The 13,965-nt window shown below is 41.1% G+C and overlaps 1 protein-coding gene across 2 annotated transcripts in view; it reads left to right on the forward strand.

Annotated features, from left to right (window-relative positions):
* bmpr2b (bone morphogenetic protein receptor, type II b (serine/threonine kinase)) overlaps nt 1–12,700 on the forward strand; it is a 188,649-nt gene extending 175,949 nt beyond the window's left edge. For both annotated transcript variants that reach the window (XM_060930148.1, XM_060930149.1), the window contains one exon: nt 7,854–12,700. In XM_060930148.1, coding sequence (XP_060786131.1) covers nt 7,854–8,125 — 272 coding nt within the window. In that variant the 3' untranslated portion in view covers nt 8,126–12,700. The remainder of the gene's footprint in view (nt 1–7,853) is intronic.
* The last annotated feature ends 1,265 nt before the right edge of the window (nt 12,701–13,965 follow it).

Below are 13,965 nucleotides of genomic sequence, written 5' to 3' on the forward strand. Positions count from 1 at the left end.
TTTTAAAAATAGAACAATTAATACATTTAAGTCCACGTGGCCCTAAATTCTCCACTATTTTTGCCTGCTTCACTGTGACCCAATACAAGATACTACACCATGCATCATGTGGTGGGCTTTCCCCGTTCGTGCAAAGCATTGTGGGATACAAATTTGAAACAGGAGAGAAAAATGGAGGACGCGAGTGTGCGAATGAAGCGTGAAAGACCGACTACATTAACGGAAAGCGAGAAAAAAAGACGTTATGTTGCGAAGGAAAGGAAACGTAGGACCAAACTGATAAATATCGGCGGTCTGCGAGCACCTTGGTGTGATCAGCTGTTCGTTTAGTGACAGAACAATGTAATTGTCAGTGCACCGTCAAAGGTAAACCTGTAGATGGCAGTAATGCAACACTGTGGATGCCAGCTGCCGTAAAACCCAAAAGGTGAAGAAGACGACGATGGCTAAGGTAAACCTGCGCATGCGCACACGGACTTCCTCTGTCTGCTTGACTGCCAAAGTGAAGGATTTCATGCACATTATTTGCTCGGGAAATAATCCCCTCAAATTAAATAACTTCCCAGCCACAGAATGGCCTGGGTTTTTTTTTTTTTTTTTGGATGTTACAAAAATAAACATCTCACAATGACCAAGTTTCAGAGGGAACTAAATTTCACTGATTTTATGAAATCGAAAGGCCGTCTACTTTTAATGGGTATGGTGAATTATTGTTCATCATTCATTATTTTGCTTTTAGATTAGATTAGATTCACTTTATTCATCCCACATCGGGGAAATTCACGTGTTACAGTAGCAAGAAAATGTCAAACAGATAACAAATAAAACTGAAATAAAAATTAGACAAACGAAGGATTAAATACAGAGGGCTATTTGCATTATCTACCGTGAAAAAGTATAGAAAAATTGCCTTATTGAGAGGTTCGGAAAAATTGCACACTACAGGTAGACTCTGTGTATATATATACACACACATATTTATATAAAAATATTATTTATGTATACAAGTATGCATAAAAATAGTTTAGGGCCTATATTAATTGCACATAACTGCATCAATGAGAGATGGCAGAGGTTGTAGTGGTGAAGTAGTGCAAATATAACGACAAACAGGTTGTTGGTGCTACGTTACAAGCTACTGGCACATTGAAATCCACTTCAGGTCTTTTATTAGCCCTGGAACGATGGGATGGCATTGGTCGGGAACAGACCTGGGCATTTTATGACCCGCGGGCCGCATCCGGCCCTTTGGTTCATTCTGACGGGCCCGCGTAAGGTTAATTAGAAATTACAAAATAAACGTATTTTCTAATTTTACCTCATGCATGGACTGAATGTGCATTGCTTTTATTTTGAAGTTGTGTTCAACAAAAACGCAATGCGCGCGACATGAACATGACATGAAATCCCACGAAACCTAATCCCGCGATAACTACTTCCGTAATTTGTCCAGACCAACCACAAACTTGTACGTCATCCTTCAAACGGTCCAGCCAATCACATAGCGTGACGTCACCAGCAGGCGCCGGAGCCCGAGCCGATCTGTAGATCTGATACCTACACCGAATCAACTGACGATCATCTGTCAACTGTGCTTCGCATCTCCACTTCAGACATTCAACCTGACTCTGATGCACTCGTTAAAGACCAGCAGAGACTAGATTTCTCTCACTGAACAAATAAAAAACTGAAAAACATCAAATGAGGTGATTAGACTACAAATGTGGGCATCATTATTATAATATGATGTATCTTGCTTGATATTTGGAGTAGAAAGACAATATTGTGATGTCTTTATTGTGTTTTGGGGTGAATGTGACTGAAAAAAAATAGTACAAACGTTCACGTTTTGTTAACCATTGTTTTGGGAAATTTGACTGAATAAATTACATTTTTTGTAAGGCAACCTCGTTTCTTCCATACTCTTACCAGTCTTAGCAGCTTGTAAAAACAATGATATTTATTGCTTTATATAAAAGAAATACACTTAATATTATGCAGAATTTAGTTCAGCCTTTTGGTCCGGCCCTCCACAAAATTTTCTGTTTCTCATGTGGCCCCATGGAAAAAATAATTGCCCACCCCTGGTCTGGAACCTTGTCTGAGAGGCAGAATTGTTTTGACAAGTTATTTATAATTTCCATATTTCCAGCTGCCTTTTTTTTTTTTAAGAAACTCAACTCTGCCCATCAAATGCAAGTAAATATATTATCTTTAATAATGAATGTACAACTACTTTTTCTGTTATTTTAAAAATAGTCAAAAGTTGTTGGTGTCTCTTCACTGGAGCCAGATAGACTGTGCTTGACAAGATTATCAGATTGGATAAACCCAATTTTCAATCTAAAATAGCCTGTCTGTTCATACTTTCAGGGTCCTGCTGGGCAAATAAGTTGAGTATTATTATGATGAGTTATTCTGTCTTCTTTGCCACATAAAAAAAAAAGTCCAGCTCTGAGTACCACTTGTAACATGCAACAGGTTCGTTTCTCCTGCGGTTTCTCATCCCTCCATTTCTCTCACTGCCATCTATTCTCTTTTCTGTCCTTCACTCTTTCTCTGTGCTTTTACATGTTTTACCAAGTGTGCATGACAATATACCCACGAGCAACGTTCTCCAGAGATGGATCCCTGTGTGTGTTCCTGCACTGAGGTGGTGTTTACATTAGACCGTATCAGCGGATCATCAGATTAACGTTTTTAAAACGATTCGCGTACACACATCAACGCCAATACACGGATACGCTAATCACATGACTAATTAGACGGCACGTCACATGATCCCAGTGCATATCGGGCATGCGCAAGTCACTCACCACTTGCAAGTGGAAGGATGGCAAGCGAACACCTTCTCCAGCAGATAAACACACCTGGCTGTGATGTTCATGTTCTCACTGAGTTTAAGCGCCTGAAGGAGGTAAATAAGTTGAAATGTGTAAATAAACCTCAGTGCGGCTCAGCGCTTCCTCCTGCGCTCCAAATCACTCCGCCCTGAACAGCGAGTGCCCTCTGGAGGGTGCGCACTCCGTCCCTGCGCAGCTCACAGAGCGCGAGAGTGAAGCGCACGAGCAGTGATTCGGGACTGAGCCGCTGTGTGTGTGATCCCAACGCCAGCGAATCAGGAAGGTGGATGTCACCGTGACGTTGTCCAATGACGACGTCAGCTAGAGCTCAGCACTGCGTTTCCTCGTTCCTCAATGTTTACACAGCACCGGATCAGACACGAACTGGGTTGAATACGTGGGCCCTGGCGGATTCAAGTTGTTCCGCCTGTGGAGTCGTTTCCCGGCGTTTTAATGTGAACGGACAGTGCATCCGCGACGAAAACGAGACGGATACGGTCTAATGTAAACACCACCTGAGTGTCCTCCTCTAACTGGCCAATTAGCACTCCCGCTTTATTCAGCAAGAGAAAGCTGGTCTATCTCTCTCCCTTCCTCTTTCTCTCTCTAGTATTTTCTCTTGTTTGCCTGAAGTGGAAAGGAGGGGAAAATTCTCTGGGCTGATAAGGATTCAGAGAACATTCTGCTGCAGTTGTAAACAGCGATAACATATAATATATGGAGGGAAATGGGCGTGCCATACAGCAATAACAAAAAACATGGCACATTTGGATGGAGCAGGAAACTCATGCTAAAGATTTTAACTAAAGATAGCTGTGGTTTAATCATATTAGAGATGCTCCTGATTCTTGTATAGTATTGTACAGTAGTGGGTGGAACATCCACATAAATCATTTACTGGTTAAAAAAAAAAAAAAACTGTAAGCCAATAGACGTCTTCGTTCACCGTTTCTATCTGAGTTGGGGGGAAGACAACATAGAGTGGCTTCAACGTTACTTGTTGCAAATCTGCTGAAGTGACAGTGTTGGGTTTTTGTCTGCTTTAAGGCTTGTTTTTTTCTTTCTGTAATTAACACAGGAAGGGACATGCACTCCCTGTAATCAGAAAGTAGTTTCATGCTTCTAGCACGGTGACAAAGCTGCATGCTGCCAGAACACAGGCCACAACTTTAATTATGGCAGATTCTACCATGGGCGGCACGGTGGTGTAGTGGTTAGCGCTGTCGCCTCACAGCAAGAAGGTCCTGGGTTCGAGCCCCGTGGCCGGCGAGGGCCTTTCTGTGTGGAGTTTGCATGTTCTCCCCGTGTCCGCGTGGGTTTCCTCCGGGTGCTCCGGTTTCCCCCACAGTCCAAAGACATGCAGGTTAGGCTAACTGGTGACTCTAAATTGACCGTAGGTGTGAATGTGAGTGTGAATAGTTGTCTGTGTCTATGTGTCAGCCCTGTGATGACCTGGCGACTTGTCCAGGGTGTACCCCGCCTTTCGCCCGTAGTCAGCTGGGATAGGCTCCAGCTTGCCTGCGACCCTGTAGAACAGGATAAAGCGGCTAGAGATAATGAGATGAGATTCTACCATAACAGAGGCCAGTTAAGTCCCATCTCCTTAAATTGCTGAATTGATTATTTTGATCATTCTATTAAGTTTTTCTAGTAGCATTTGGGGTCTTGGACATTCACAGTAAATTTTCGGACAGTAGTCCTGGTAACTAATTAATAAAAGCCTGACATGACAGACATGCTAAATGACAATAGAAACACATCGGTTTCTATCATCAAAATCTGACAGACAAACTAACGTCTACCATCATATTCTGACAGACGCTCTAGATGACAATAGCAACAAAACTGTTTCTTACATTATTAATCTGACAAATTTAGTAATAATATTAAATACCTCATCACTAGAACCAAATAAAATAAAATATTGAAATTAAAAAAGATAAAATTTATTTTCAAAATTGAAATATCAACAATAATTGTCAGAAGAGTGACGATAGACACGACTGTGTCACTTTCGCGGGGAAATAACACATTGAAACGGCCTGTCGGCTGAAAGGGTCGCAAGCGGTTCTGATTTATCTCAACTTACGATAGTTTTCCTCCAGAAAAATTTAAATATGAATGCACAAATATATTCTCAATGTTTCTATTGTCAAAAATTTCTATCGTCAGGATAGCTGACTGAAAATCTTACCTTGATTTATTTGATGAACTCTAGCTGTCAGAACTCCAAGTCTTGCCCGGAAGTAAATGTCTGCTGTCACAAAAATCATGCGCAGTAGAATTTCCTCTTTGCGTCAGTCAACATGTGCGTGGTGAGGGCTTGAATTTTGCTATCGTCAGGTGCATTTGACTGACAGACTGACGATAGCATTTTTTAAAAATAACTCTGGGCTTCTCATCGTGAACGAAATAGTTTTTTCGCTGTTAATCTATTTCAACTCTATCTGTTGACACCCAAAAATGATAAAGCCTGCTTCCACACGATAACTACCAAAGATCCATAATGGCTGAGTCTATCGTCAGGTCATCTGACAGAAATTCACTGACGATAGCAACAGGGATAATGAAAGGGATTTTTAAAATGGGAGTTATGTCTGTCAGATATGTCAAAGAAATAGAACTTTATTCTTTAAAAATCTTTTGTTGATATACTCAGTGTATTTTTAAATGACGTGCTGTTTTAGAAGACCAAATACCATATTTTCAATCTTGAAAATATTACCTCACTGAAAAAAGGACAAGAAAAATCTCTTATTTTGTGGGCAAGTGGTTAATGGATCCAGTTACGGTAGAATCTGCCATATGCTATTTTGACTCCAGTGCAGTCCATTAAGCATAAATTAGATGCGTGTGTGTGTGTGTGTGTGTATTTATCCCCCGCCCAAACAAAGTTTGGCGGGGGATATAGAAACGGGTTCCGTCCATCTGTCCATCCATCCAGTCACGTTTTCGTTTCCAGGCCATATTTTTAAAACTACTGACGATATCTTCATGAAACTTTGTATACATATCAAGCAACATATGAACTGGTGCCATTTGCTATTTTGGATTTTTGAAAAAGAAAAAAAAAAAAAAGAATTTTTCAAATTTTTACATAAAAAATAGATTTTGACGTAGTTTCTTAGAGCAATGTTTGTTTCCGGAGCATATATCCTAAACTATTCATGATACGGATTTGAAACTTGGTATACATGTTAACAGGGTGATGTAGACGTGCCTTTGCATACTAAGAAATTTAAATTTTTCATGTTTCCATAGAAACAATTTCAGACTTAGTGTCTCAGGTTAGTCTCTCGGGGTTGGTTTTGTTTCCGGAGCAGAACTTGAAAACTATGAGTGGTATGGTCTTGAAAGTTGGTATATGTGTTGATTAAGTAATGTGTCTTTTGATACTAAGAAAATGTGAGAAATTGTAATTTTTAGCTCACCTGGACCAAAGGTCCGGTGGGTATATGCCATGAGCTGCTGAGGTCGGTGTAAAGAGGTCGGGTTGGTTTCCTGCAGCAGAACTTGAAAAATGTGACAAATAATATCTTGAAACTTGGTATATAGGGCGGGGCATATAGATGACTCTGTCTTCTTGTTTTTCTCTTTCCCACATGGCAGCTGAACGACAAAACAAAATTAGGAAAATGCTTGACTAGAAATGATAAATCAATCCAAATTTATCTTGCTCTATTGATAAGATATTAAGGATATTATTTATTTTGGTGGGCGGCACGGTGGTGTAGTGGTTAGCACTGTCGCCTCACAGCAAGAAGGTTCTGGGTTCGAGCCCAGCAGCCGGCGAGGGCCTTTCTGTGCGGAGTTTGCATGTTCTCCCCGTGTCCACGTGGGTTTCCTCCGGGTGCTCCGGTTTCCCCCACAGTCCAAAGACATGCAGGTTAGGTTAACTGGTGACTCTAAATTGACCGTAGGTGTGAATGTGAGTGTGAATGGTTGTCTGTGTCTATGTGTCAGCCCTGTGATGACCTGGCGACTTGTCCAGGGTGTACCCCGCCTTTCGCCCATAGTCAGCTGGGATAGGCTCCAGCTCGTCCACGATCCTGCACAGGATAAGCGGCTACAGATAATGGATGGATTTATTTTGGTACTCCGACTGGACTGTTTTTGTCACTTCTGAGATATACAAGGTTTTTCTACATGTGCTTGGATTTCTTTCAACTGCTCAAATAATGTTCAGAATTCTTTGTATGATACCTAATTTTAAAAGGTGACATTAACGTGCTTAGAATATTATTGTTGTTATGGCCTGTTTCTTGCCGAACTGATAATCGCATCATCAGTTTTTCTTTGGCTAATCAGACACAAGGTACGCCACCACACTTGCCCGAGCAGTTGGGGTTAGGTGCCTTGCTTAGAGCACTTGAGCCAGTCCTGCTCATCTCATCTCATCTCATCATCTCTAGCCGCTTTATCCTTCTACAGGGTCGCAGGCAAGCTGGAGCCTATCCCAGCTGACTACGGGCGAAAGGCGGGGTACACCCTGGACAAGTCGCCAGGTCATCACAGGGCTGACACATAGACACAGACAACCATTCACACTCACATTCACACCTACGGTCAATTTAGAGTCACCAGTTAACCTAACCTGCATGCCTTTGGACTGTGGGGGAAACCGGAGCACCCGGAGGAAACCCATGCGGACACGGGGAGAACATGCAAACTCCACACAGAAAGGCCCTCGCTGGCCACGGGGCTCGAACCCAGGGCCAGTCCTGCTGGTTCAGGGAATCAAACCAGTGACCTTTCAGTCCCAAAGCTCTTTCTCTAACCCTTAGTATCAGTTTACATTTTAGAGTCGGTCAGTATTCATTTTTAGATTGGAGTTCCATGAAAACATGGATTATTTCTGCATCAGAATATAAACTAGTACTGGGAGAAATCTGATATTTATCCCAAGGCTGCTACTCCCTGTTGTGGAATAATATGCAGCTGCGTTCAGAAACTTGGTCATAGTGATGTAGTTTGCTAACTACTTCTCTGTCTGTCTCTTTTTGCTTCCAGGCGAAAGCTCCTCTCAAGAGGGAAAAGCTGCATCGGCTGAGAAGATAAAGAGACGTGTGAAGACGCCTTACTCGTTGAAACGGTGGCGCCCCTCCACGTGGGTCATCTCTACAGATACGTTGGATGGAGAGGTCAACAACAACGGGGAAGGTGGAGGGCAGGGTGCAGCAGGTGCAACTCGCTCGAAATCCAGCACTGCCGTGTTCCTAGTCGGAGGGGGAACGGCCACGGCAACCCTATCCTCTGACCCGCCTGGCATGACCTGCCTATAAACTTTCACCCTGCTGAGAAACGTCTACAAGCGGCTTATTGATACCGGAGGGTGTGGCAGCATGTTATAGGAGGAAGAGAAAACAGTTTTCTAAGATACAATTTGCAAGCACTTAACATCGTGGTATTTCTTGAAATTCTCTGACCTTTTAATTTTTTTTTTTTTAAGTAATTGCTTTAAACCCAGCTATGCAGCATCATTGGCTTAAAATGCTTCCATTATTTTTGTCGTCCCATTGTAAATCAGAGTATGATTTGTGTGTCTAGTTGTTTAATTACTTTGTTGTATTTGTTGCACTTTTTTTATAATCATGATCTTAATCACATAGCTATGTCTGATTTCTTGGACCATGTTTAAATCTTGTCTTAAAAAAAAAAAAAAAAGGAGAGAGAGAGAGAGAGAGAGAGAGAAAATGACAATTTGATCTAACAATCATGCTAGACTGCGCGTATGGACATAAATGAAATCCAGTCCATATAAAAGTTGATAGAAAATGCAGTGGTCTCTAAGATCTTCGACTGCAGTAGACTCTTATGTTTTATGCATAGTACATTCAAGCATTTGTCGTATGTAATGTATTACATGTATCCCCCATTATTATTATTGTTTTTTTTGTTTGTTTGTTTGTATTACATTCTGAAATGTGCAATAGGCTTTAGCTTTGAGGTGCTCTTCAATACTTTTCATTTTGTTCGATATTTTGCAGCATTTTCCAATTTTAACATTATATTGTAAACTAAAGAGTGCACTTACCCGCAATCTTCTGTCCTTTTTAACAACCGCTGTCTGCAGAAACTCATGGATGACAATCCCTTCTCAACAATCCTAAGGGGGAAAGGTAAATCACTTTTTGGGTGTGTGGGTGTGTGTGTGTTTGCGCGCATGTATGTTTTTCTCCTCTGTTGGAGATGCACAACAACAGGACAGTTGAAAATCTGCAAGCTTGAAGGATGGAGGATTTTCAATTCTGTTACAATCTGAATCCAGCTCTATCTCAGTCTGATGTTTTGGAATAATGTTCTCCCTTACGAGCAGGCACTGAAGTGCATACTTCACTTTGTTTGTTTGTTTGTTTTGAAAGACACGGACTAGGTTTCTGCAGGTATGGATCTACACGAGTGTGTCTGTGTGATCAGTCTGACGCGTTACTCTCCGCCTAAGGATCCGTGTCCGAGTGCTAGATCAGACTTCATATGAGAAAATGGACAAGTGGCTTAGGTCAGGTCTTGGTTTCTGCATTCATTCCAGTCACAAACAGCACCATGTGGACACTACATAAGTAATTTATATCTAATGTTACATTACACAGACCTGGAACTAAATAATGTACGTTATTGTGCGCATTACAGCGACTTTAGTTCTTTTCAAACCTCTGTTTATGAAAGCCGGACTGAAACGACACATACGGTCGATTGGGGTCGTGGTTACGTCTCCGATGTCGGAGTAAATCTTGAATTGGTGGCTAGCTTTCATTTCATTATGTGTACAATCATACTGTCTGTCACAGTACCAGTCAAGTTTGGATACACCTACTACTCATTCAAAGCGTTCTCTGTATTTTGTATTTTTTTCGACTGAAGACATCAAAACTATCAAACAACGCATGGAATTACGTAGTAAGCAAAAACGTATTCGACAAAACATGCTTCGTATTTTCTAGCCAGCGTTTATCTTCACGACGCTTTACACACTATTGGCATTATCTTAACCGGTAGTCACCTGGAATGCTTTTCAATTAACAGGTGCCTCATCAAAAGTTAATTCGTGCAATTTCTTGCCTTTTTAATGTAGTTGCGATCATCTCATCTCATTATCTCTAGCCGCTTTATCCTTCTACAGGGTCGCAGGCAAGCTGGAGCCTATCCCAGCTGACTACGGGCGAAAGGCGGGGTACACCCTGGACAAGTCGCCAGGTCATCACAGGGCTGACAGACACAGACAACCATTCACACCTACGGTCAATTTAGAGTCACCAGTTAACCTAACCTGCATGTCTTTGGACTGTGGGGGAAACCGGAGCACCCGGAGGAAACCCACGCAGACACGGGGAGAACATGCAAACTCCACACAGAAAGGCCCTCGCCGGCCCCGGGGCTCGAACCCAGGACCTTCTTGCTGTGAGGCGACAGCGCTAACCACTACACCACCGTGCCGCCCTAGTTGCGATCAAACAGTAAATAATAAACAATACAGTAAATAGCCCGATTCCGCAACTATAGTAATCCAGCAGTCAAGAGCGGCGTAACGAAGAAAAAAGAAACGACATCCATCATTACTTTAAGACATGGTGTCTTAATAAAATTAATTAAATAAATTAGGAGACGTGTCCAAACTTTTAACTGGTACTGTATATGCACGTGATGCATATACACCACTGTTACTACAGAGTTTAATTTTTATGTGGGTTTTATTTCCCTTTTTTAACAGTGCCAAGGGCCAAACCTCAAGGCTGTATGTCCAGATACTTTTTAAAATGTTCTATTATATTATTCTAATGAATATATATATATAAAATTGCGTCCCTTTTGAACTTGTTGGTGGTTTAAGGGTTACACCGTCCCCCATCCCTGTGCTTCAGTGTCATTCATGTGTATGAGCAGTTTGAACAAATGTTGCTGGATAATCCTGGCAAACTAAACTGTCATGTTACAGTGCCAGCACACTACACTTACCTTTAATTAATCATTACTGTATGTTCAACATTGCGTCACAAGTTATTAAAATTGTTTTCAGTGTATTTTCCCCTTGGCCTACAATTACTGATGCATTTTGCAGGCTCAGACATGAACCATTCAGATAATTACATAGTGATGCTCCATGATGGGAAAACCTCTCGTACGGCAAAGCAAAACTCAACTCGCCCTTATAGAGACTGACTGACTGACTTAAAATACACAACTAGCAAAACATATGCTGTGTGAAATTTCAGTTCTGCTTTTAAGTGAAAATATGTGCCACTTATCGCATGCCAGATTGTTAAAGATTATACGTCTTCTGGACTGGACTGGACTGGACTATGTGACAAAAACATTCGCTGACAAATTTTATCATTCAAGAAAAGTATCTGTCTCACTTCGTCTGTCCAAGTTGTTGAATCTGAAATCTTAGTTTTGTATGTATGTAATATAGGTTCACCGATGTGGTGTAAATATATCTGTATAGCGTGCTTTTGTTTGCACATATACAGAAGGCTCGGCTGTTGCTGTGGGACCAAGAACAATGCTATAACACTGTGATATTTATCTCGAGATAAAATAGCACAGTTACGTCAGACAGATATTACTTACTAACTTTATGTACATGCTGTTTTCTTCTCAAGCCAAACAAAAGTGATTGATTACCCCAGTAAAAAGGCAAATAAGTGATTTTTTTTTTTTTTTTTTTTTTTTTTAATTCCTAGGCCCTTGGTTCTCAATTACTGACCTTAAAATATATTTAGCCCTCAGGATTATTGGTGTCAAACCTCTGGTCTTCTTATTGAATTACAGTACGTCACTGCTTTTTACAGCATATTGCTAAATGATTAACATTTACAGGTGCCCATGTACAATGCTGATTAGACTAAAATGCTGTGTGTTTTGTATGCATTAAATTTGGTGCTTTTTTTTTTTTTTTTAAATAAAATCAGTTAGCCCAGGACGCCTTAGTACATGATCTTGATGTTTAGATTTCATTAATTGCCGGTCACGCCTTGCATTGTGCTCTAGAGCAGGAAAAACAAACCCGGTTCATGTTTCTCTGTTCTTACAGAATTCTGTTCCAACCTTAATCCAGCTGAGCTGATCCAGCTAATCAGGTAAACTGATTATCTGGTGCACTTGTCCTGGATTAGGGCTATAACTGAATTCTGTAAGAAGGCGTGATGTTTAGAAAGAGGGTTAATGACCACTTCTCTAGAAGGAACATGGCAGCTTTGGTAACGAGGTTGTCACATTGGAAAACTATTCATGTCTTTAAAAAATAAAAATGTAAATACAGGCAGTGTTTAGTTTAAAACAAACCAGGTCGCCATCTGAACTGTTCCCACTTGCGTCACATGGATATTAAGCAGAATAGAAATCTAATCAAGCATTTTTATATCGATTTTTTTTTTCCTTCTTTCCATCCCCAAAAATAAAAAGGAAGCATGCTGTTTCATTAATCCGAAAATCTAAATTCAGGCATGCAGATGCAAAAGATTTGCAGTGTGTCATCTTCAAGAACCTAGAATAACAGATTTTCTTTGTGTGTCTGTATAAGAGAGAATGGAAAGTATTTCTTCATGATGGGCTGCTGTTTTTTTTTTTTTTGTTTGTTTTGTTTTGTATTTTCCTTTTTCAGTCATCGAATTCATACCCATGCTAATGGCTCCACTGAGATCTGTGGCTGAGATTATTGCAAAAAAATAATAATTAATAATAATAAAAAAAGCCACTGAAATGTTTTCTATTGCAGCTTGTAAAGTAAGCGCTTTGACAGAAGAACAAGTAACTACTCGGTTTAGTCTACTCAAAAAGATATGTTTAAATGCCATTTAGAAATAAAGCTTGCTGTACAACCTTGCATTACTCAGTTGATTAAAGACTATATTAAAGAAGTCACGTTTCTTGTTCTCTTCTTTAACAGGCAGCTATTCTTTTTCATTTACAATAGATATCGTCACTACTCAGCTTCATTTAAAAAAAAAACAAAACCCAGGTGTAGGTCTGTCATGACAGGGCGGCACGGTGGTGTAGTGGTTAGCGCTGTCGCCTCACAGCAAGAAGGTCCGGGTTCGAGCCCCGTGGCCGGCGAGGGCCTTTCTGTGCGGAGTTTGCATGTTGTCCGTGTGGGTTTCCTCCGGGTGCTCCGGTTTCCCCCACAGTCCAAAGACATGCAGGTTAGGTTAACTGGTGACTCTAAATTGACCGTAGGTGTGAATGTGAATGGTTGTCTGTGTCTATGTGTCAGCCCTGTGATGACCTGGCGACTTGTCCAGGGTGTACCCCGCCTTTTGCCCGTAGTCAGCTGGGATAGGCTCCAGCTTGCCTGCGACCCTGTAGAAGGATAAAGCGGCTAGAGATAATGAGATGAGGTCTGTCATGACAATCTAGAGGTGGCAGTGGTAAGGGAAAACTTTCTGATATGACAGGATGAAGAAACCTTGAGAGGAACCACATTTAAAAAGGAATGGTGGATTGTGCGGTTATTAATCACCAGTCTTTCACAACTGGTAGCTATGTTGTAAAGTCAAACAAACAATGCTGAGTGGTGAATCAGAGTCATGATTTGAACGCAGGAAAGGCTTTATGATTACAGCAGCAGTTCTTAGCAGTATGCAGGTGAGGGTCAGACTTGGGCATCAAGTGTGATATAGGGTATGTATTTTGCACTATCCTAGTTAGAGAAAAAAAAACAGAAGGGAGGTAAATCATGTTGGGCATCAAGCATGGATCAGGAGTATCACAGCATTTTGACCACAGGAGGGTGTTGAAGCCACAGCAGCCATGCTCCCAAAGCACGTGCTCCTAACAACAAAGCCATTTCAAACAGAGTCTAAATAAAATAAAATAAAATACGATACCATAAATAACAGCAAGGAGATAGAAGGGTGATCATAATCTGGAAGGTACTGAACCGCTGTGCATTATGGGATTTTGTACTGGGGTATAGTGGACTTGTCTGTAGAAATAAGATATCAAACGTGCATGAGGTTATGAGTTTGAATAAGTTATAAAAGGTGGCATACAGTATAGTACAGTGTGTTTTTGTCAGAGCTATAACAGGACTGGATGATCTTCTTCTTTTGGCTGCTCCCGATTAGGGGTCGCCACAGCGGATCTTTCGTCTCCATTGCTCCCTGTCTCCCGCATCCTTCTCTAC

This window comes from Neoarius graeffei, chromosome 9 (assembly GCF_027579695.1).
Source record: "Neoarius graeffei isolate fNeoGra1 chromosome 9, fNeoGra1.pri, whole genome shotgun sequence".
In the NCBI taxonomy this organism is placed as follows: Eukaryota; Metazoa; Chordata; class Actinopteri; order Siluriformes; family Ariidae; genus Neoarius; species Neoarius graeffei.